The sequence below is a fragment of the Salvelinus alpinus genome, chromosome 26, assembly GCF_045679555.1.
Source record: "Salvelinus alpinus chromosome 26, SLU_Salpinus.1, whole genome shotgun sequence".
NCBI classification, from domain to species: domain Eukaryota; kingdom Metazoa; phylum Chordata; class Actinopteri; order Salmoniformes; family Salmonidae; genus Salvelinus; species Salvelinus alpinus.
Window position 1 is genome coordinate 4,608,260 of NC_092111.1, and position 23,291 is coordinate 4,631,550.

The window sequence follows — 23,291 nt, forward strand, 5'->3', positions numbered from 1 at the left end:
AGTCAACTTAGTGTATGTAAACTTCTGACCCACTGGAATTGTGATACAGTGAAATAATCTGTCTGTAAACAATTGTTGGAAAAATTACTTGTGTCGTGCACAAAGTAGATGTCCTAACCGACTTGCCAAAACTATAGTTTGTTAACAAGAAACTTGAGGAGTGGTTGAAAAACGAGTTTTAATGACTCCAACTTAAGTGTATGTACATTTCCGACTTCAACTATATATGTGCTTTTTATGCTTTCTAAGTTTACCTGCCCTGCGGAGATACAGGGCTTGGCAGAAGAGCAGTGTCAGCACTTCCCACTACTCAAGCCCAAACAAGCCCGTGTCTTAAGCAGGCATCCAAAGTATTCTCTCTGCTCTTCTTCATGATCATGAATGTCCCCTTTGAAAGAGAAATATGTATGGTCTAGAGGGTTGAAGGTGTAAGAGGTATTTGGGTGCTATGCAACACACCTGTGGAGACCTGTGAAGGGAGAAGGGGGCTTTCTGGACTTGTGCTATGGCCTTGACCCCTACAAATCATCATAACAGTCTTCTGAGGTGAAGTGCATGTCCAGTTTCAACTTTCACCAGATGTATCTTTTTTTTGTTAGTTATGGACATATGGGATGTTTTTTTATCTAGTGAGGCACACTCACAGCACCAAATCAGTATTGTTTTGATGTCCTCCATTAAATTCAGACACTGGCTTCCTTATATAAGGAATAGGGTGGTTTTTGGAACACAGACTTGGAGTCTGCTCCGAGTCAACCCTCCACTGTGTACTGACTCCTTGATGAAAACATGTCTTGATGGAGGTTTCCCTTTAATTATGTACTGATGGAAACAGACCGTTCATAATTGAGGGTTCCCTTGTGATTGTGCCATTTGATGTATTTCCTGATGACTGATTTCCATTGCCTTGTACTATACCCTGGTCTGGTCTGGTCTGGTCTGCTATAATACAGGCCTTTCATTCAGTGTGGGCTGTGGTAGTTTTAGTTGCATGTACACTCTTCCTCTCTCTCACCACACGCTTACCACTGGCCAGAACACATGGAGCCCTAAGTGGCTATAGCAGATTCTAGTGGACTGTTACTATATGGTTGTATGGCCAAATCAAAGTTTATTTGTCACGTGCGCCGAATACAACAGGTGTAGTTAGACCTTACAGTGAAATGCTTACTTACAAGCTCTAACCAATAGTGCAAAAAAGGTATTAGGTGAACAATAGGTAAGTAAAGAAATAAAAACAACAGTAAAAAGACAGTGAAAAATAACAGTAGCGAGGCTATATACAGTAGCGAGGCTACATACAGACACCAGTTAGTCAGGCTGATTGAGGTAGTATGTACATGTAGATATGGTTAAAGTGACTATGCATATATGATGAACAGAGAGTAGCAGTAGCATAAAAGAGGGGCTGGGGGGGGGCACACAATGCAAATAGTCCGGGTAGCCATTTGATTACCTGTTCAGGAGTCTTATGGCTTGGGTGTAAAAACTGTTGAGAAGCCTTTTTGTCCTAGACTTGGCACTCCGGTACCGCTTGCCATGTGGTAGTAGAGAGAACAGTCTATGACTGGGGTGGCTGGGGTCTTTGACCATTTTTTGGGCCTTCCTCTGACACCGCCTGGTGTAGGGGTCCTTAGATGGCAGGCAGCTTAGCCCCAGGGATGTACTGGGCCGTACGCACTACCCTCTGTAGTGCCTTGCGGTCAGAGGCCGAGCAATTGCCATACCAGGTAGTGATGCAACCAGTCAGGATGCTCTCGATGTTGCAGCTGTAAAACCTTTTGAGGATCTCAGGACCCATGCCAAATCTTTTTAGTTTCCTGAGGGGGAATAGGCTTTGTCGTGCCCTCTTCACGACTGTCTTGGTGCGTTTGGACCATTCTAGTTAGATGGTGAGATGTTTAGTCCCAGGATCGTTAGCTTAGTGATGAGCTTTGAGGTTATTATGGTGTTGAACGCTGAGCAGTAGTCAATGAATAGCATTCGTTCCTTAACCTTTCCTTCATGAGTAAGAGTAGGGGAATGTCCACTCATCTAGGATTGTTTTTCTTCTGTTGACTGTTTGCTGTTTTTCTACTCCTGTTTGCAAACTTAGAAAATCAAATGCCCTTTTGTCTGTCCTGGGAAAGTTTGTCAAGTCGTTGGAATAAAGCAGAATACACTGTCTTGCAGGCGGAGCGCATCAGTATTTTCATGAAAAATGTGTATGGATACGAAACCTTCACAATTATTTCTATGGCGCTTTTAACGAAAACATTTCTTCCAGGGTGAAACCTGTGGTTCTGTATTTTTAGTAAATCTGTCTAAGCCTCCGTATCTGTTCCCTCAGGGAGGTGCTGGGCTAGCCAGAGGTTTGGCCAGGGTGGGCTGGGCTGGAAGGATATGGGATGTTCCCTTTCAGTACACACAACACAGAGCAGTGAATGACGGGCCCTGACATTGTAGCCTGCAGGCATTTTTTTTTTGTTGCAAAGGCAAGAGGAAAAAAAGGCTCAAGAGAGTGAGAACAGAGAAGGGAAAGAGAGAGGGATAAAGGGGAGAGAAGGCGTGTGTAGGGACAGTTTTGAGCTAGAACACAACCACTTGACTACATGCTCTCTCTGCGCTCTTCACAAAGCAGCGTTTTGAGCAGTAAGGAGAAGCAGAAGTGTCAGAGACTAGACAGAGTAATCTTACAAACTGTATTTGTTACTGTTATTTCTCTGAGTTAACTGCACCTACCTGACAGTGGGATGTCAATGCAGCCGGTGTACAGAACCTACTCCAGTGACAGTGAGGGAAGTGACAGGGTCTTCACTGAGGGATACCACTACCAGGGGATGCTCAAGGCCACCGATGGAAGGAAAGGTAGAATTATCATGGTGTCTAATAGTTTTTACTGGTCTAGTTGGAGTTTTCGTTTTTATCAAAAAAGAAAGACAGATCTTTGCTTGGTTTCATCTGTTAGAAATGCTTCACTTTATTGAGCTTTTATTTGATTGAGGAACTGATGTTTTTTCCCCCGAGTTATGATTTCCTCAAAAATTATGTGACTCATGTATCTGTGTTGAAATATTTAGCTTTCACTTGTTAGCTTGTATTGCATAGGATTACCTGCGGTTACCCAGCTGTCGGCAGATATGACAGTATATGTCTATGTAATTATATACAACTAGTCCAAATTAGTTTGTTTCATGTAAGTAAAATATACAAACAGAGACATTATCCATTACTGTCACAGCACTGCCATGTTATGGCTCTCAAAGGGCCACACCCCTTTATGTGTCACTGGCTTTGTTCAGCCTTATTTGTTTATTAAAGTGTCCCTCAAGTTTACTTTAGCAGATTACTTTAGGACAGCCAATTAAAACATAAGGTTGTGGACCATAACTAAATACCAGTGGTGTAAAGTACTTAAGTAAATATATATATTTTTTTGTGGTATCTGTACTTCACTTTACTATTTATATTTTTGACTACTTTTACTTTTACTTCACTACATTCCCAAAGAAAACTATGTACTTTTTACTCCATACATTTTCACTGACACCCAAAAGTACACGTTACATTTTCAATGCTTAGCGGGACAGGAAAATGGTCCAATTCACGCACTTATCAAGAGAACATATCTGGTCATCCCTACTGCCTCTGATCTGGCAGATGAATTGAACACACACACTTCATTTGTAAATTATGTGATGGAATGTGCCCCTGGCTATCTGTAAATAAAACATTTATATAAATCTGGTGTGCTTAATATAAGCTATTAGAAATTATTTATACTTTTACTTTTGATACTTAAGTAGATTTGAGCAATTACATTTACTTTTGATACTTTAGTATATTTAAAACCAAATACTTGTAGACTTTTATTCAAGTAGTATTTTACTGGGTGACTTTTACTTGAGTCATTTTCTATTAAGGTATCTTTACTTTTACTCAAGTATGACAATTGTATACTTTTCCCACCACTGCTAAATACATGTTTGCTGAGAGAATAGACCAATAAAAATAGCCTGGCTGTTTTTGAAAGCACTATATATTACTATGGCAGTAGGAGTAGACTATGAAGGTTTTGTAGGAGATCGGATACCTTCCCAATGAATCTAACCCTTGTTTCAGTATCTCAGACTATGAAAGGCTATAGCCATGGCTCGGAGTAAAGTGTTCCAGACTGTATATGAGCTTTACAACCAAGAACACACAATCAGGATAAATGGATTTAAGTTCCCATTATTATTTTTTGAACTGGAACGTCTTTGGGCTTGCAACGTTGTGTTTTTTTCAGTTACAACTTGACCTTTGCTTCTGTCGATCATAGTCAGTGTCACAGTAGTGGGACACTTAGTCTGTGTCGCAAATGACACCCTATTCCCTGTATAGTGCACTACCGTTGACCAGATTCCTATGGGTCCTGGTCAAAAGTAGTGCACTATATAGGGAATAGAATGCCATTTGGATGTAGCCTTACTGGTAAAAACATATCTGAGGGGGATTTGACTTGGCTGCCTACCATGGGGATGCTGCATTGGCACGACAGGAAAGGTTGTGTGGTGCCTCACGATGCCACTTCTGTGTTGGTGCGGTTTTTCTAAGACACCATGCGTGTGTGATTCACAGGCAGTACCAGTAAAGGGATTTGGCATTGGTGGGGCACATCCTCTCCTCTGTTGCCCTGCCCGATGACTCACCAGTCCCTGACATTGTTCTGTTCTTTCTCATTGTCACACAAGTTCTGCTTTGATCTAAGAGCTTATCCTGAGGATGAAATCAAACTCTGTTTCTCAAGTCACAGATGGCTTATGAAGGAATAATAGCTTATATTCCCATGCTAGGCTGTGTTTTGATACAGTTGAGTTGTACTCGATGTTTACTTTCTCAAGCCGTCTCTATATTTCAACCATAGATACCGTATTATACTGTATGGTCTTCATGCTGCGTTAAACTATGTACAGAATGAGACTGAATAGGGAAGTGAGAGTTGGGTTGCTTTGGCATTGGACTTGCCAGGCTTGGATCAGGTGCCTTGTTAGGCTGTGTGGAAAAGATGATAGTACTCATGTCTGCTGCTGGTAGATGTGGATTGTGATAGCAGGACAGTTTTCACTCTTGCCCCTAATCAGACATGCGTTGACAGTCCCCTAGAGTTCGTAATCACACGGTGGAATCAAAAACCGACCTGCGAACGGTATTACTCATGGAGGATGCTCTTCACAGTTGAGCAACAAATGGTAACGCTGTAAAGTACTCCCCCCTCACCCATCTTATGTTTCAATTTTTTATTGTCCTCTCTGATCCAGCACTTGGGACAAATGTGTTATGGATGTGAGCATACCACCCCACTTAACTGTATGAACTATCCCCACTTTTTGTGATCCCCATGGACATTACCTCAAAGACGACAGAATTCTATATCTATGTAACTCTTGGTCTCTTAGTTGAAGTCGAGTGTCTGTATGCTGTTGATGTTGACCATCACTTTTTCTCTGTCCCATAGATGAACGAGACCGGGTACAGAAAAAGACCTTCACAAAATGGGTCAACAAGCACTTGATGAAGGTAAGACGAGGACATATAACACCTGACTTGAGCTCATCGCACATCTTCTCTAAACTTGACAATAAACTGTAATGGGGTGTTCCCAAAAAACAAACTAGATTCAGCTCATTGAAACTCATCTCATCCATGTATTTTATTGGGGTCCAGAATTCATTCAGCAGTAGGAAAGCAGCTACAAGGGAGTTATAGATGTGCATGTGCAGTGCACATACATATGTGCTACACAGGACAACATACCAGTTTAGAGTCTCATTGAGGAAATCACTTGTAACTAAGTGATTGTGCTCTGTGGCTCTGATCTGGATAGATAAACTACATTCTCAACTGGAATAGGATATACTGCTAAAATATTAGAGAAGGTTTACTCATTACATGGTAAAGATAGTGGGTGCTTCCCAACTGGCACCCTATTCCCTATACTGTGCATTCAGAAAGTATTCAGACCCCTTTACTTTCCCCACATTTTGTTATGTTACAGCCCTATTCTAAAATTGATTAAATTGTTTTTTTCCCTCTCATCAACCTACACACAATACCCCATAATAACAAAGCAAAAACAGGTTTGTGATTTTTTATTTTTTTTTGCTAAATTATAAAATAAATAAACTGAAATATCACATTTACAGTACCAGTCAAAAGTTTGCACACACCTACTCGTTCAAGAGTTTCTTTATTTTTACTATTTTCTACATTGTAGAATAATAGTGAAGGCATCAAAACTATGAAATAACACATATGGAGTCATGTACAGTCGTTGCCAAAAGTTTGGAGAATGACACAAATATTAATTTTCACAAAGTCTGCTGCCTCAGTTTGTATGATGGCAATTTGCATATACTCCAGAATGCTATGAAGAGTGATCAGATGAATTGCAAGCTGACATCATGTCAGTGATTCTCTCGTTAACACAGGTGTGAGTGTTGACGAGGACAAGGCTGGAGATCACTTTGTCATGCTGATTGAGTTCGAATAAGAGACTGGAAGCTTCAAAAGGAGGGTGGTGCTTGGAATCATTGTTCTTCCTCTGTCAACCATGGTTACCTGCAAGGAAACACGTGCCGTCATCATTGCTTTGCACAAAAAGGGCTTCACAGGCAAAGATATTGCTGCCAGTAAGATTACACCTAAATCAACCATTTATCGGATCATCAAGAACTTCAAGAGCAGTTCAAATGTTGTGAAGAAGGCTTCAGGGCGCCCAAGAAAGTCCAGCAAGTGCCAGGACCGTCTCCTAAAGTTGATTCACCTGCGGGATCGGGGCACCACCAGTACAGAGCTTGCTCAGGAATGGCAGCAGACAGGTGTGAGTGCATCTGCAGACAGGTGTGAGTGCATCTGCACGCACAGTGAGGCGAAGACTTTTGGAGGATGGCCTGGTGTCAAGAAGGGCAGCAAAAAAGCCACTTCTCTCCAGGAAAAACATCAGGGACAGACTGATATTCTGAAAAAGGTTCAGGGATTGGACTGCTGAGAACTGGGATAAAGTAATTTTCTCTGATAAATCCCCTTTCCGATTGTTTGGGGCATCCGGGAAAAAAGCTTGTCCGGAGAAGACAAGGTGAGCGCTACCATCAGTCCTGTGTCATGCCAACAGTAAAGCATCCTGAGACCATTCATGTGTGGGGTTGCATTTCAGCCAAGGTAGTGGGCTCACTCACAATTTTGCCTAAGAACACAGCCATGAATAAAGAATGGTAACAACACATCTTCCGAGAGCAACTTCTCCCAACCATCCGGGAACAGTTTGGTGACAAACAATGCCTTTTCCAGCATGATGGAGCACCTTGCCATAAGGCAAAAGTGATAACTAAGTGGCTCGGGGAACAAAACATCGATATTTTGGGTCCATGGCCATGAAACTCCCCAGACCTTAATCCCATTGAGAACTTGTGGTCAATCCTCAAGAGGCGGGTGGACAAACAAAAACCCACAAATTCTGACAAACTCCAAGCATTGATTATGCAAGAATGGGCTGCCATCAATCAGGATGTGGCCCAGAAGTTAATTGACAGCATGCCAGGGCGGATTGCAGAGGTCTTGAAAAAGAAGGGTCAACACTGCAAATATTGACTCTTTGCATCAACTTCATGTAATTGTCAATAAAAGCCTTTGACACGTATGAAATGCTTGTAATTATACTTCATTATTCCATAGTAACATCTGACAAAAATATCTAAAGACACTGAAGCAGCAAATTTTGTCGAAATTAATAGTTGTGTCATTCTCAACTTTTGGCCACGACTGTAGTAAGCAAAAAAGTGTAAAACAAATCTAAATATATTTTAGATTTTAGATTGTTCAAAGTAGCCACCATTTGCCTTGATGACAGCTTTCCACACTCTTGATATTCTCTCAACCAGCTTCATAAGGTAGTCATCTGGAATGCTTTTCGAACAGTCTTGAAGGAGTTCCCACATATGCTCGGCACTTGTTGGTTCCTTTTCCTTCACTCTGCGGTCCAAATCATCCCAAACCATCTTAATTGGGTTTAGGTCAGATGATTGTAGAAGCCAGGTCATCTGATGCAGCACCCCATCACTATCATTGTGTTTTTTGTCATTGTCCTGTTGAAAAACAAATGATAGTCCCACTAAGCGCAAACCAGATGGGATGGCGTATCGCTGCAGAATGCTGTGGTAGCCATGCTGGTTAAGTGTGCCTTGAATTCTAAATAAATCACAGACAGTGTCACCAGCAAAGCACCCCCACACCATCACAGCTGCTCCTCCATGCTTCACAGAGGGAACCACACATGCGGAGATCATCCGTTCACCTACTCTGTGTCTCACAAAGACACGGCAGTTGGTACAAAAATATAAAAGTTGGACTCATCAGACCAAAGGACAGATTTCCACCTGCTCGTGTTTCGTGGCCCAAGCAAGTCTCTTCTTGTTATTGGTGTCCTTTATTAGTGATTTCTTTGCAGCAATTCGACCATGAAGGCCTGATTCACGCAGTCTCCTCTGAATAGTTAACGTTGATGTGTCTGTTACTTGAACTCTGAAGCATTTATTCGGGCTGCAATTTCTGAGGCTGGCAACTCTAATGAACTTATCCTCTGCAGCAGAGGTAACTCTGGGTCTTCCTTTCCTGTGGCGTTCCTCATGAGAGACAGTTTCATCATAGCGCTTGATGGTTTTTGCGACTGCACTTGAAGAAACTTTCAAAGTTCTTGACATTGTCCGATTGACTGACCTTCATGTCTTAAAGTAATGATGGACTGTCATTTCTCTTTGCTTATGTGAGCTGTTCTTGCCATAATATGGACTTGGTCTTTTACCAAATAGGGCTATCTTCTGTATACCACCCCTACCGTGTCACAACACAACTGATTGGCTCAAATGCATTACGAAGGAAAGAAATTCCACAAATTAACTTTTAACAAGGCACACCTGTTAATTGAAATGCAACCCAGGTGACTACCTCGTGAAGCTGGTTGAGAGAATGCCCAGAGTGTGCAAAGCTGTCATCAAGGCAAAGGGTGGCTATTTGAAGAATCTCAAATATAAAATATTTTTTAGGTTTAACACTTTTTTGGTTACTACAGGTTTCCATATGTGTTATTTCATAGTTTTGATGTCTTCACTATTATTCTACAATGTAGACTTCTTTTTTTAAATAAAGAAAAATGTGTGTGTCCAAACTTTTGACTGGTACTGTACATAAGTATTCAGACCCTTTGTTGAAACACCTTTGGCAGCGCTTACAGCCTTGAGTGCTCTTGGTTATGACGCTACAAGCTTGGCACACCTGTATTTGGGGAGTCTCCCATTCTTCTCTGCAGATCCTCTCAAGTTCTGTCAGGTTGGATGGGGAGCGTCGCTGCACAGCTATTTTCAGGTCTCTCCAGACGTTTTCAATTGGGTTCAAGTCCGGGCGCTGGCTGGGCCACTCAAGGACATTCAGAGACTTGTCCCGAAGCTACTCCTGCGCTGTCTTGGCTGTGTGCTTACGGTCATTGTCCTGTTGGAAGGTGAACCTTTGCCCCAGTCTGAATTCCTGAGCGCTCTGGAACAGGTTTTCATCAAGGACCTCTCTGTACTTTGCTCTGTTCATCTTTCCCTTGATCCTGACAAGTCTCCCAGTCCCCGCCGCTGAAAAACATCCCCACAGCATGATGCTACCAACACCATGCTTCACCATAGGGATGGTACCAGGTTTCCTCCAGACGTGATGCTTGGCATTCAGGCAAAAGAGTTCAATCTTGGTTTCATCAGACCAGAGAATTTTGTTTCTCATGGTCTGAGTCCTTTGGTCGTCTTTTGGCAAACTTCAAGTGGGCTGTCATGTGCCTTTTACTGAGGAGTGGCTTCCGTCTGGCCACTCTACCATAAAGGCCTGATTGGTGGAGTGTTGCAGAGATGGTTGTCCTTCTTGTAGGTTCTCCCATCTCCACAGAGGAACTCTAGAGCTCCGTCAGAGTGACCACCGGTTTCTTGGTCACCTCCCTGACCAAGGACCTTCTCCCCTAGGTCAAGGATGAGTCTTGGTGTTTTAAACTTCCATTTAAGAATGATGGAGGCCACTGTGTTCTTGGGGACCTTCAATGCTGTAGGCATTTTTTGGTACCCTTCCCCAGATCTGTGCCTCGACACAATCCTGTCTCGGAGCTCTACGGACAATTCCTTCGACCTCATGGCTTGGTTTTTGCTCTGACATGCACTGTCAACTGTGGGACCTTATATAGACAGGTGTGTGCCTTTACAAATCATGTCCAATCACTTGAATTTACCACATGTAGACTCCAAGTTGTAGAAACATCACACGGGTGATCAATGGAAACAGGATGCACCTGAGCTCAATTTCGAGTCTCATAGCAAAGGGTCTGAATTCTTATGTAAATAAGGTACTTCTGTTTGTTATTTTTAATACATTTGCAAAAAATTCTAAAAAGCTGTGTTAACGCCATCATTATGGGGTGTTGTGTGTAGATTGATGAGAAAATACATAATTTAATCCATTTTAGAATAAGACTGTAACGTAACAAAATGTGGAAAAAGTCAGGGTGTCTGAATACTTTCCGAATGCCCTGGTCAAAAGTAGTGCACTATATAGGTAATAGGGTGCCATTTGGGACCTAGCCAGAAGGCCTTGTTTTCTGTCAGTGGCCGCAGATTAATGTTTATGTTATGAGTCGCTACTCTGACTGACTGGAGGGCACGCGGTGCAAAGCTTCTTGCTAATGCGTGCTCTCTGCCTCTTGGCAAACCGTTGACCAAAAGCTTTTGAAAATGCATCAATTGATCATATGAGCAGGAAAGAGTTTTTTTTTTCTTTCATTGCTGCAATTACAGCATGTTTCTTGACTCATCTTGGTTCACTCAAAGCCCACAGCTGTTCACATGATAGCGACTTTGAAAACTGCAAGATAGGAAAAAACAAATGTTGACCATTACGTTGATTAGAAGCAAATGAGGTCAAATATTTGATGTTCTGTCCAACCGTCCATCTCTGAATCTACTTTTGATGTCGACGGTACCATAATGATACTTTATAACGATGCCAATGGCCAAATTACTGCATCCATCCGTCACTACAATTACCACTGCTTGAGCAGTGTAAGTGCAGACTATTAGGGGTCTACTTAACGATAACTGTAGATAAGTGAAAGGACCTCGGATGGCCCGAGATGGCCTAGAGAGCCTGCACAATGGTTCCCATGCAGGCCACTGTCATATTTCTATAGTGGCCGTCACAAAAACATATTTTTGATTGCTTGTTGTTGTAGTCCAAGTGTCTATGGTATGAAGAGGAAAACACTGGCCTGTGATGCTGCATTAATATTATGAAGCATCAGACATTCCTCAAACAGAAGCTTGGTTTACATAAAAAACGACTTGGAAAACCACTGTACTTTCACTGGAAAACATGGATATGCACCATTACATTTCCACTGTGACTCACATCGTCTCCCAAATAAGATTTGGAGCTACGTGAAAAATAAACACCCTACTTGTGCTGAAAACATCTTTTTCGTACCAGTTTTGATTCTGTTCTCAGCACAGTGGCAGTACGTACGCGCATGCTATTTCTGTGCTGTGTGTGGGAATGAGTCACAAGCATCTGGTCTCGCTTTAGCTCTGTGAGGGAGAGCGAGGCGGGCTGGAGTTTTGGGCATGGGTCATGTTCCACACACATCTGGCCCACAGACTGTCTGGCTTCTGGGGCTGTATTGTGCGTCCCAAATGGCACCCTGTTCCCTATATGGCGCGCTACTTTTGACCAGGACCCATAGGGCACAGTTCAAAAGTAGTGCACAATATAGAGAATAGGGTGGCATTTGGGACGTAGCCCTGCAGTGGTGCAGACTGAGCGAGAGAGCACCAGGGTGGAGGTGATGGACCCCTGAGGGTTTCTGGCTAGTGGGACACATGACAGAGTTTTCAATTAGTTTGTCTTGGAGAGATGTTTATGTTACTCTCAGTAAATGCTGAGGCCCCTTGCAAGGGACTCTATGGGCCTTGTACAGTATGGATGGACAGTTGCTGCTGCTATCCCACCCTCCTCAGAAGAGGGTGGAATATACTGTATATAGGGACTGCGTAAGTGTCAGTGAACAGGAAATGTGGGATTTCACATATTTGAAACGATGTGGAATCAACCAACTAACTAATCCGCCCCAGCAGTCTGCTGTACTGTATCTCATTGCTGAACCAGAGAAGTCAAAGTAAGGAGTCTCTATTTCCTTCTTCTTTTTGTTTTTCACAGGTGAACTCAAGTGTGTCAAACGCTGTGTGAAATGGCTGTGCGATTCATGCGATAGGGGGCGTAGATATGCTCTGGCACGGGGACGGTTGTCCTGAGTTAGTACTCCATTGTAAAGGAAATCCCTCTCGTGTTGATGCAGTGGACCTGTGTGGTTCAGGGCTTTTGTTTGGGCCTTGTTCAGAAAAGGACCATGGGATTAACTGGGAGGGAGATACACAGGTCTAGTTGTGGATCATTGCCAGTCAGACACCTCTCATTCCTGAGGGCTGTTGTTCATGCAAAGTCAAATGGGACATCGCACTCTTCTTATGGTCTTTTTCACTATGGTGAAATACAGATTTAAGTTCAGTGCATACATCTTGCTCTGACAAACTATTTGACATATGATTGGCACGATACGAAAACAAAAGCATGCGGCAATACTGTGTTTTACCCCAACAGTCTTGTCTTTTTGAACATCTCTCCAACTGTCAGTCAAATGAACGTCCACCTTTTTTGCTCATTCTTCTTTCCTCTCCTCCGTTTCTCATCCTGTCTTTCCATCCTTCCATCAGCACTGGAGAGCAGAGGTAGGTGCAGACTGTCTGTGAGCCTGTTCAGAGTGCTGAGTGGACATGCATTGTTTTCTGCATGGGTTTCTTTCGCTGCTCCTCTCCTTAGGCGTTCTAGCCGGGCACCTACATCTCTAACCTCTGTCCCTGTCTGTGTCTCTTTCCCTCCTCTCTTAACTTCCTAATGTAATCGCTGCTTCAGCCTCTCTGCAGAGTAAAGTCGCTGATCAGAGCATGTCCCATCAAACCAATCTGGCAATTGCTTAGGCCTAAGTGCTATTTTATTCGGAGGCATATGACAGATACCCTATTATCAAATTAACTCTCGAAAACATTGAAACGTTTGACTTTGGACAAAGTCACTGTAATTGCTACAGCAGGAGGTCGTGTGACCCTTTTTATAAGTTGCATAGCTATTATATCATAGCTATTTATATCAAATTAGGATAAGAAGATAAACAAGTAGTTTTATTTGTACCTTTATTTAACTAGGCAAGTCAGTTAAGAACAAATTCTTATTTACAATGACGGCCTAGGAACAGTGGGTTTAACTGCCTTGTTCAGGGGGAGAAAGACAGATTTTTACCTTGTCAGCTCAGGGATTCGATCGTGGAGCCTTTCGGTTACTAGTCCAACGCTCTAACCACTAGGCTACCTGCCGCCCCAAATCAATCAATCTGTAAATCAAAATGTTTAAAGTAAACTATTCAGGTCACTCATCTAAGCCTGTGGTTCCCAACCAGGGGTACTAGCACCCCTAGGGGTACTTGGCCTATCCACAGGGGGTACTTGAGAACATAGAACATGTCAAATGCACATGAGGGGGTACTCCAGGCAGAGCAAATATCACTTAGTGGTACAGTAACCAAAAAAGTTGGCAACCACTGATCTAAGCAATGCATCTTCAGATTCTCAGACAAACTGGCTGTGTGTGAGTAGTATAGTATGAATACAATCAAGAGATACTGACTGATACCGACAGAGATACTGTTGCATTACTGGACGTTTCTTTAGTTTCAAATACAATGGGGACTCCAGTCTGCCAAAGTAGTGATTGCTGGAGTGTTTTTAGCCTGAATGACTGTTAGAAATAGCAAAAGTCTTGGTTATTAGTTATTATGGGAAATTGCCGGGCTCTCTGTTTGATTCCTAATCCCTGATTATGTTGTCAAGAACAGTGTTGTTTCTTCACGAACACAGCTTTTCTAAGCACCGGTCTTGTTAGATCACGAGTATTTACAGTACGTAAGCAGTGTTCATTCCTCATCCTCACAGCTGATCAGCTTATAGATAACAGAGAAACCCTTCAAGTACATTGAACCATAATGAATCCACTGTGTCTCTCTGTGAACAGTCTCTAACTGTCTCTCTCGACCCCCCCCCCCCCCCCCCAGGCCCAGCGGCATATCACTGACCTGTACGAGGACCTCAGAGATGGACACAGCCTCATCTCCCTGCTGGAGGTGCTCTCTGGAGAGACACTGGTGAGTCCCTGTAACCTTTGCCCTCTGACTGGAAGGAGAAGGACCTCTGTTTCTGCTGCAACCTTCCTTCCTAACCTCTCATTTCCTTCTGTCCTTTTTCCCCCCCATCCTACTCACATTAGTTGCTTTTCAGTCCATTATACTATACTATTTTAATTAGTCAGGATGATGCATTAGATCTTTTGTAATCTTTCCCAAACTTGATGTCACATGTAATACACAACCTAGGCTGGTAGGTTTTGTTTTCACCACGTTCTTGCATGTGTTGAAACTTGCGGGGATACAGTAGTCCACAAACAATACAGTACATGCTTAAGAGTGCCTCACGATTTGACTTAACCTATCCATGGCACTGATTTGAAGTTGTTTTTGGTAATAATGCATTTTATAAGTAATTTCTCATAGCCATAATTTAACACAAATTTCATAATTTGCTTCTCTAACCTTTTTGCACTTGTTTGACCCCTGTTTTTCCTTTTCTAATTCCTTTCTTGCCCTGCCCTTTGCCCCCTTTGCTTCTGCCTCTTCTCTTGCTATGGTCTTGCTGTGATAGCCGAGGGAGCGCGACGTTGTCAGGAACTCGCGGTTGGTGAGTGGGCCTGGACTGTATAGCGCCTCCTCGGGCGTGGCGTCTGTCACTCCCCCAGGTGGCTGCCGGGTTGTGCATGTTGATGTCACCTCCTTGTCTCTGTGTCCGCAGCGTCGTCATCCTCTTCCATCTGCTGAAGAGCTTTCAGAGACTTGGGATGTGTCCCAAATTGCACCCTATTCCCTACATATAATGCACTATTTTTAACCAGAACCCTATGGGCCATGTTCATAAGTAGTACACTATATAGGGAATAGGGTGCCATTTGGGTCATTGAGTAGGGAATGCAGATGTAAGATTATCTTTTTTGTGTTTTCCCATGGATTTGGGGATATTGTGTGGTAAATTACTGGTAGTGCCGAGTCATTGTGCTTTGATAACCTATGTGAGTGGAGTAGGAGCCTTAGAAGGCATTTAGCCATCTTTAGTTACTTATTAGAAACATGATGAATGAAGCTGGGATATTTCCTTCAGTTTCAGCACGAGATAATTTAATATTCAGTCTGCTAGTTCCGTCCACGTCTAAGCATATTAGTCTGAGGTCTCAGAAAGAGATGCAGGCATCCGGTCATCTGACCCAATTTACTGTAAACCGAGGCCAGAGTGACATCACTGCAAGCCAATAAGAGATCGACCTGTAATGGTAGATGAGCTTGTGATTGGCTGAGAGCTTGTGACTTGCTGCACCTATGCATGTAATGGTGGACCAGATATGTCTCCTGAACACTTGACCATTATCTAGAGATTGAGAAGCATAAAGACTCGAATCACTGCTGCTTGGCTCCAGGTATCTGCTTGGTAGGAATGGATTGTGTTGTAGATCAAAGTGTGATAATGTCATTTAGGTATCATTTCTCTGCAAAAAAAAAGTATATATATAGGACCAAGAGTGCTGCTTGTAATCCATATAAAATGTTTTCTCAGTCAGAAATACCTTGTCTCCAGTCATGGGGCCTGCGCTTCCCTGTCCTATTGGTACTCTATGTGTGTTTTCATCTCCCTCTAAAGTTCAATCTCTTCTCACATCTCACAGCCCAGGGAGAAGGGGCGCATGCGCTTCCACAAACTGCAGAATGTACAGATCGCACTGGACTTCCTCAAACACAGACAGGTACAGTGTGATGATTAAATGGATCAATATATCTATGTTTTTTAAGTGAAAAAAAAAAACATCTCACTTGAACTGATTCTTCTAATGTAATCGAACAGTCCCAATACCATGGACATGCAAGTCCGAGTCAAGACCGTCAAGTCTCGAGTCAAGTCTCAAGTCCTAAACTTTGAGTTTCGAGTCCTAAACAAGTCATAATGTGCTCTTCACCAAATGTAATACCATTTCATATTTTTAACAAGAGTAATAGTTAGTATATTACATTTCCACAAATCATGAATGCTTTTAAAAATATCTGTATATTTATTACTTTCCAAACAAACGTTATATTTCCATGGAAATACATGGGTAGCCATGAGAAAGACCCCCCCCCCAATAGTGATCGACTATCGAGGATCGCATGTAGGCTTGTTCACAATCGCCCAACCACACTCTCTCTGTGTCTATCTGTCTCTCTCTCTCTGTGGGGTTGTGGTTACAGTAGGCTAACGAATGTCAATGGTTTTAGGAGCAGCAGTTTCATCAGGCAGGATTTAGGCTACCAACTGCCTAGCCAGTTGTAGCTCAATCTCGGCTGCAATGATCACGTTCCCGCACTGACTGACTGTGTGGAGGCTCATTGATTTAACGTTACGTTAGCCTATGTGATACACTAGCAAAGTTATGAATGATATAGAAAAAGTAAAGTAATAAAATATATAGCTGTCGGCAATATTAGCCACGACTTACCGCTCTTTGTGCAGCTTCAAATGTCGAACAAAGTTGTAAATTGTTGCGCATCCATCTGTAATTTTCTTCCCGCATGATTTGCAAGTTGCAATCCGTTTTTTGTTGATACAGCGTCGTCTTTATATCCGAAAATAATCATTTTGGAGATCGTCTTTCCAAGGGCTCCATCTGAATTCACCCACCGACGTTCCTCTGCTCTGCCGCACAACTTTTTCTCAGCTGGCACAATTAGATTGGCTGCTGTCCGATTCAAACTGTAATCCGTTAAATGAAGAGTTGATGCGCTGCACACTTTTTTTAATAGCATCATATTTAATATTTGGGCTTGGGGAGGGTATCAAGTCAGGTCGAGTCATAAGGCTCAAGTCCAAGTCAAGTCACGAGTCATTGGTGTTAAAGTCAAAGTCGAGTTGCAAGTCATCATATTTGTGACTCCAGTCTGACTCGAGTCCAAGTCATGTGACTCGAGTCCACACCTCTGCCTTATAATTCATTAGCTCACCATTTAGATATAAATAAATCTAGAGGGCCAATTTTCTGTAAGATGGTTGTACATACTTGTGTCCCATTTTTGTGACAGGTCAAACTGGTCAACATCAGAAATGATGACATCGCTGATGGAAACCCCAAGCTGACCCTGGGCCTGATATGGACCATCATCCTTCACTTCCAGGTATGTCATGCTTCACTCATAACATAAAACAAACCAATATGTTTATTATTATTCAAATGATAGGCCTAGGCCAGGGTGATGCGATCTTGGTAAAACATCCAATGTAGTGCAACCTGTTTGTTACACTACATGGCCAAAAATATGTGGACACCTGCTCGTCGAACATCTCATTCCAATATCATGGGCATCAATATTGAGTTGGTCCCCTTTTGCTGCTATAACATCCTCCACTCTTATGGGAAGGCTTTCCACTAGATGTTGGAACATTGCTGCGAGGACTTGCTTCCATTCAGCCACAAGAGCATTACTGAGGTCAGGCACTGAGGTCAGGCACTGATGTTGGGCGATTAGGCCTGGCTCGCAGTCAGCGTTCCAATCAATCAAATTTCAATCAAATTAATTTATTGATAAAGCCCTTTTTACATCAGCTGATGTCACAAAGTGTTATACAGAAACACAGTCTAAAACCCCAAACAGCAAGCAATGCAGATGTAGAAGCACGGTGGCTGTGAAAAACTCCCTAGAAAGACAGGAACCTAGGAAGAAACCTAGAGAGGAACCAGGCTCTGGGGGTGGCCAGTCCTCTACTGGCTATGCCGGGTGGAGATTATAACAGTACCAAGATGTTCAAACGTTCATAGATGACCAGCAGGGTCAAATAATAGTAATCACAGTGGTTGTAGAGTGTGCAACAGTCAGCACCTCAGGAGTAAATGTCAGTTGGCTTTTCATAGCCGATCATTCAGAGTTAGAGACAGCAGGTGCAGTAGAGTGAGAGAGTCGAAAACAGCAGGTCCGGGACAAGGTAGCACGTCCCGTGAACAGGTCAGGGTTCCATAGCCGCGGGCAAAATAGTTGAAACTGGAGCAGCAGCATGACCAGGTGGACTGGGGACAGCAAGGAGTCATCAGGCCAGGTAGTCCTGAGGCATGATCCTAGGGCTCAGGTCCTCCGAGAGAAGAGAAAGAGAAAGAGAGAGAGAGAGAGAATTAGAGGGAGCGTACTTAAATTCACACAGGACACCGGATAAGACAGGAGAAATACTCCAGATATAACATACTGACCCAAGCCCCCCGACACAAACTATTGCAGCATAGATACGGGAGTCTGAAACAGGAGGGGTCGGGAGACACTGTGGCCCCGTCCGACTATACCCCCGGACAGGCAGGATATAACCCCACCCACTTTGCCAAGCACAGCCCCCACACCACTAGAGGGATAACTTCAACCACCAACTTACTACCCTGAGACAAGGTCGAGTATAGCCCACGAAGATCTCCCCCACGGCACGAACCCGAGGGAGGCGCAAACCCAAACAGGAAGATCACGTCAGTGACTCAACCCACTCAAGTGACGCATCCCTCCTAGGGATGGCATGGAAGAGCACCAGTTAAGCCAGTGACTCAGCCCCCGTAATAGGGTTCGAGGCAGAGAATCCCAGTGGAGAGAGGGGAACCAGCCAGGCAGAGACAGCAAGGGTGGTCCGATGCTCCAGTGCCTTTCCATTCACCTTCACACCCCTGGGCCAGACTACACTTAATCATAGGACCTACTGAAGAGATGAGTCTTCAATAAAGACTTAAAGGTGGAGACCGAGTCTGTGTCTCTCAGGCAGACCATTCCATAAAAATGGAGTTCTATGTGAGAAAGCCCTGCCTGCAGCTGTTTGCTTAGAAATTCTAGGGACAATAAGGAGGCCTGCGTCATGTGACCGTAGCGTACGTGTAGGTATGTACGGCAGGACCAAATCGGAAAGATAGATGGGAGCAAGCCCATGTAATGCTTTGTAGGTTATCAGTCAAACCTTGAAATCAGCCCTAGCCTTAACAGGAAGCCAGTGTAGAGAGGCTAGCACTGGAGCAATATGATCACATTTTGGGGTTCTAGTCAAGATTCGAGCAGCCGTGTTTAGCACTAACTGAAGTTTATTTAGTGCTTTATCCAGGTAGCCGGAAAGTAGAGCATTGCAGTAGTCTAATCTAAACTCAGCAAAAAAAGAAACATCCCTTTGTCAGGACCCTGTCTTTCAAAGACCATTCGTAAAAATCCATATAACTTCATAGATCTTCAATGGAAAGTAAACACTGTTTCCCATGCTTGTTCAATGAACCATGAACAATTAATGAACATGCAACTGTGGAACGGTCGTTAAGACACTAACAGCTTACAGACGGTAGGAAATTAAGGTCACTGTTATGGAAACGTAGGACACTAATGAGGCCTTTCTACTGACTCTGAAAAACACCAAAAGAAAGATGCCCAGGTTCCCTGCTCATTTGTATGAATGTGCCTTAGGAATGCTGCAAGGAGGCATGAGGACTGCAGATGTGGCCAGGGCAATAAATTGCAATGTCTGTACTGTGAGACGCCTAAGACAGTGCTACAGGCAGACAGGACGGACAGCTGATGGTCCTCACAGTGGCAGACCACGTGTAACAACACCTGCACAGGATCGGCACATCCGAACATCACACCTGCGGAACAGGTACAGGATGGCAACAACAACTGCCCGAGTTACACCAGGAACGCACAATCCCTCCATCAGTGCTCAGACTGTCCGCAATAGGCTGAGAGAGGATGGACTGAGGGCTTGTAGGCCTGTTGTAAGGCAGGTCCTCACCAGACATCCCCGGCAACAACGTCGCCTATGGGCAAAAACCCACCGTCGTTGGACCAGACAGGACTGGCAAAAAGTGCTCTTCACTGACGAGTCGCGGTTTTGTCTCACCAGGGGTGATGGGTCGGATTCGCGTTTATCGTCGAAGGAATGAGCGTTACACCGATGCTTGTACTCTGGAGCAGGATCGATTTGGAGGTGGAGGGTCCGTCATGGTCTAGGGCGGTGTGTCACAGCATCATCGGACTGAGCTTGTTGTCATTGCAGGCAATCTCAACAATGTTTGTTACAGGGAAGACATCCTCCTCCCTCACGTGGTACCCTTCCTGCAGGCTCATCCTGCATGACCCTCCAGCATCACAATACCACCAGCACCAGCATCGTTCTGTGCGTAATTTCCTGCAAGACAGGAATGTCAGTGTTCTGCCATGGCCAGCGAAGAGCCCGGATCTCAATCCCATTGAGCACGTCTGGGACCTGTTGGATCGGAGGGTGAGGGCTTGGGCCATTTCCCCCAGAGATGTCCTGGAACTTGCAGGTGCCTTGGTGGAAGAGTGGGGTAACATCTCACAGCAAGAACTGGCAAATCTGATGCAGTCCATGAGGAGGAGATGCACTGCAGTACTTAATGCAGCTGGTGGCCACACCAGATACTGACTTACTTTTGATTTTGACCCCCCTTTGTTCAGGGACACATTATTCAATTTCTGTTAGTCACATGTCTGTGGAAGTTGTTCAGTTTATGTCTCAGTTGTTGAATCTTGTTATGTTCATACAAATATTTACACATGTTAAGTTTCCTGAATATAAACGCAGTTGACAGTGAGAGGATGTTTCTTTTTTTGCTGAGTTTAGAGGTGACAAAAGCATGGAAACATTTTTCTGCATCGTTTTTGGACAGAAAGTTTCTGATTTTTGCAATGTTACGTAGATGGAAAATTCATCCCAAAGATGTTCAATGGAGTTGAGTTCAAGGCTCAGTGCAGGCCAGTCAAGTTCTTCCACACCAATCTCGTCAAACCATTTCTGTTTGAACCTTGCTTTGTGCACGGGGGCACTGTCATGCTGAAACAGGAAAGGGGCTTCTCCAAACTGTTGCCACAAAGTTGGAAGCACAGAATCATCTTGAATGTCATTGTACTGTGCATTCGGAAAGTATTCAGAGTCCTCTGAATACTTATGTAAGGTATTTCATTTTGAAATTTCTTATAAATTTGCAACAATTTTTAAAAACCTGTTTTTGCTTTGTAATTATGGGGTACTGTGTGTAGACTGATGAGGGGAAAAAACAATTATTATTCTATTTTAGAATTAGGCTGTAACTTAACAAAATGTGGAAAAAGTCAAGGGGTCTGAATACTTTCCGAATGCGCTGTATACTGTATTGTTAATATTTCCCTTCAATGGAACTAAGGGGCCCAGCCTGAACCATGAAAAACAGCCCCAGACCATTATTCCTCCTCCACCAATCTTTACAGTTTGCACTGCATTCGGGCAGGCAGCGTTCTCCTGGCATCCGCCAAACCCATATTAGTCCGTCAGACTGCCAGATGGTGAAGCGTGATTCATCACTCCAGACGAGGTATTTCCACTGCTCCAGAGTCCAATGGCAGCGAGCTTTACACCACTCCAGCCGACACTTGGCATTGCGCATGGTGATCTTAGGCTTGTGTGCGGCTGCTGGTCCATGGAAACCTATTTCCTGAAGCTCCCGACGAACAGTTCTTGTGCTGACACTGCTTCCTGAGGCTATTTGGAACTCAGTAGTGTGTGTTGCAACCAAGGACAGACATTGTTTGCGCGCTACGCGCTTCAGCACTCGGCGGTCCCATTCTGTGAGCTTGTGTGGCCTACCACTTCGCAGCTGAGCTGTTGTTGCTCCTAGACAATTCCACTTCACAATAGCAGCACTTAGTTGTCCTGGGCAGCTCAGGCAGGGCAGAAATATGATGAACTGACTTGTTGGAAAGGTGGCATCCTATTACATTGCCACATTGAAAGTCACTGAGCTCGTCAGTAAGGCCATTATACTGCTAATGTTTGTCTATGGAGATTGCGTGAATGTGTGCTCGATTCTATACACCTGTCAGCAACAGGTGTGGCTTACATAGCTGAATCCACTCATTTGAAGGGGTGTCTACATACTTTTTACCATGTAGTGTATATTTCACCTGGAAGGATCATTTCTGATCCTTGCCTGCAGTAGTAGGGAAAGCTACAGTAGTACATTATGACTTTTCTGGACCAACTAATCAACTCCAAGCCCACCGCGTCTGTTGATAAAGCAGATATGAGTCCAATTAAATTATTCCAAAAACATCGTCCTCTTTTGGCATTTGGCACCCGATTTCTATACACAACTCTGCTACTCATTATTCCCATATGTCTGAAGAATTTCAGACTAAACATCGAAGAAAAAGAAAACATATTTAAACTCTCATACCATGTGAGGTTTTCGTCCTCAATATAACTCAATAAAGGATGGAAATGATTTCTCCCCAAGTGGGAGATGCTGGGAGTATTTGGTTATTTGTTTAGCAGTTGAGACTATTTTGAAATATGGAAAAAGAAGGGCACGGAGATTCTTTGATTCTATAATGGATATACTGGTCATACTGGGATTACCATCATGTGGAATTCCGTCCACTCCAGGGTGACTCAGTGTTTCCCGTGGGGAGGCAGGAAAGAGAGTTAGCGGATATAAGCATTTCAACGAGTCCCACCATTGGCTATACTTTTTTTTTGATGAGAGGAATCTGACTTTGCCCCAAATGGCACCCTATTCCCTATGTAGTTCACTACTTAGGCCCATAGGCACAACCTGATTATCCTTTTGTTTACGGTTGGATGACTTGATGAAGTGGAAGAAAGCAGGAATCTCTATAGATTCTCATAAAGGCGAATTGATGTTTCCGTGTGGTGTGTGTGTGAGTCACATCATGAGTACCAACATAGAAGTGTGGTTCCCCCACTACAGAGAAGAAGGGAGAGGGATGGCAAGGCCTACATTTTCCCTCTCTCCACCCTTTCCTTCAAAAAAGCCTGAAAGTGATATTAGAACCACTGACAGTGTTCCACCACCGGCCAAACATTGAAAGTGTTAATAAAGCAATCTTTCTTGTTCCAATAAGGCGTGTGTCCTAAAGTGTCCTTTTTATGACTAAAAGCATCCACTACTCCATGGATCATCCATTTTTTATTTGGTTATTGTTTTATTTTTGGTGGTTGAGAGGGGTTTGGGTTATGCAATTGTATTTCTAGCAAGGCAATACGTTCATTATTTAACACTGC

General features: G+C 43.5%; 1 protein-coding gene across 13 annotated transcripts in view; it reads left to right on the forward strand.

Moving 5' to 3' along the window:
• LOC139554258 (plectin-like) overlaps window positions 1–23,291 on the forward strand; it is a 192,924-nt gene that overhangs the window by 130,364 nt on the left and 39,269 nt on the right. For 6 of the 13 annotated variants that reach the window (XM_071367000.1, XM_071367001.1, XM_071367009.1 and 3 more), the window contains 5 exons: window positions 5,477–5,538; window positions 14,192–14,281; window positions 14,835–14,870; window positions 15,904–15,981; window positions 17,291–17,383. In XM_071367000.1, coding sequence (XP_071223101.1) covers window positions 5,477–5,538; window positions 14,192–14,281; window positions 14,835–14,870; window positions 15,904–15,981; window positions 17,291–17,383 — 359 coding nt within the window. Of the gene's footprint in view, window positions 1–2,493; window positions 2,848–5,476; window positions 5,539–14,191; window positions 14,282–14,834; window positions 14,871–15,903; window positions 15,982–17,290; window positions 17,384–23,291 lie in introns of those variants that run through there. The other 7 variants (XM_071367002.1, XM_071367005.1, XM_071367012.1 and 4 more) reach the window with 3 other exon arrangements.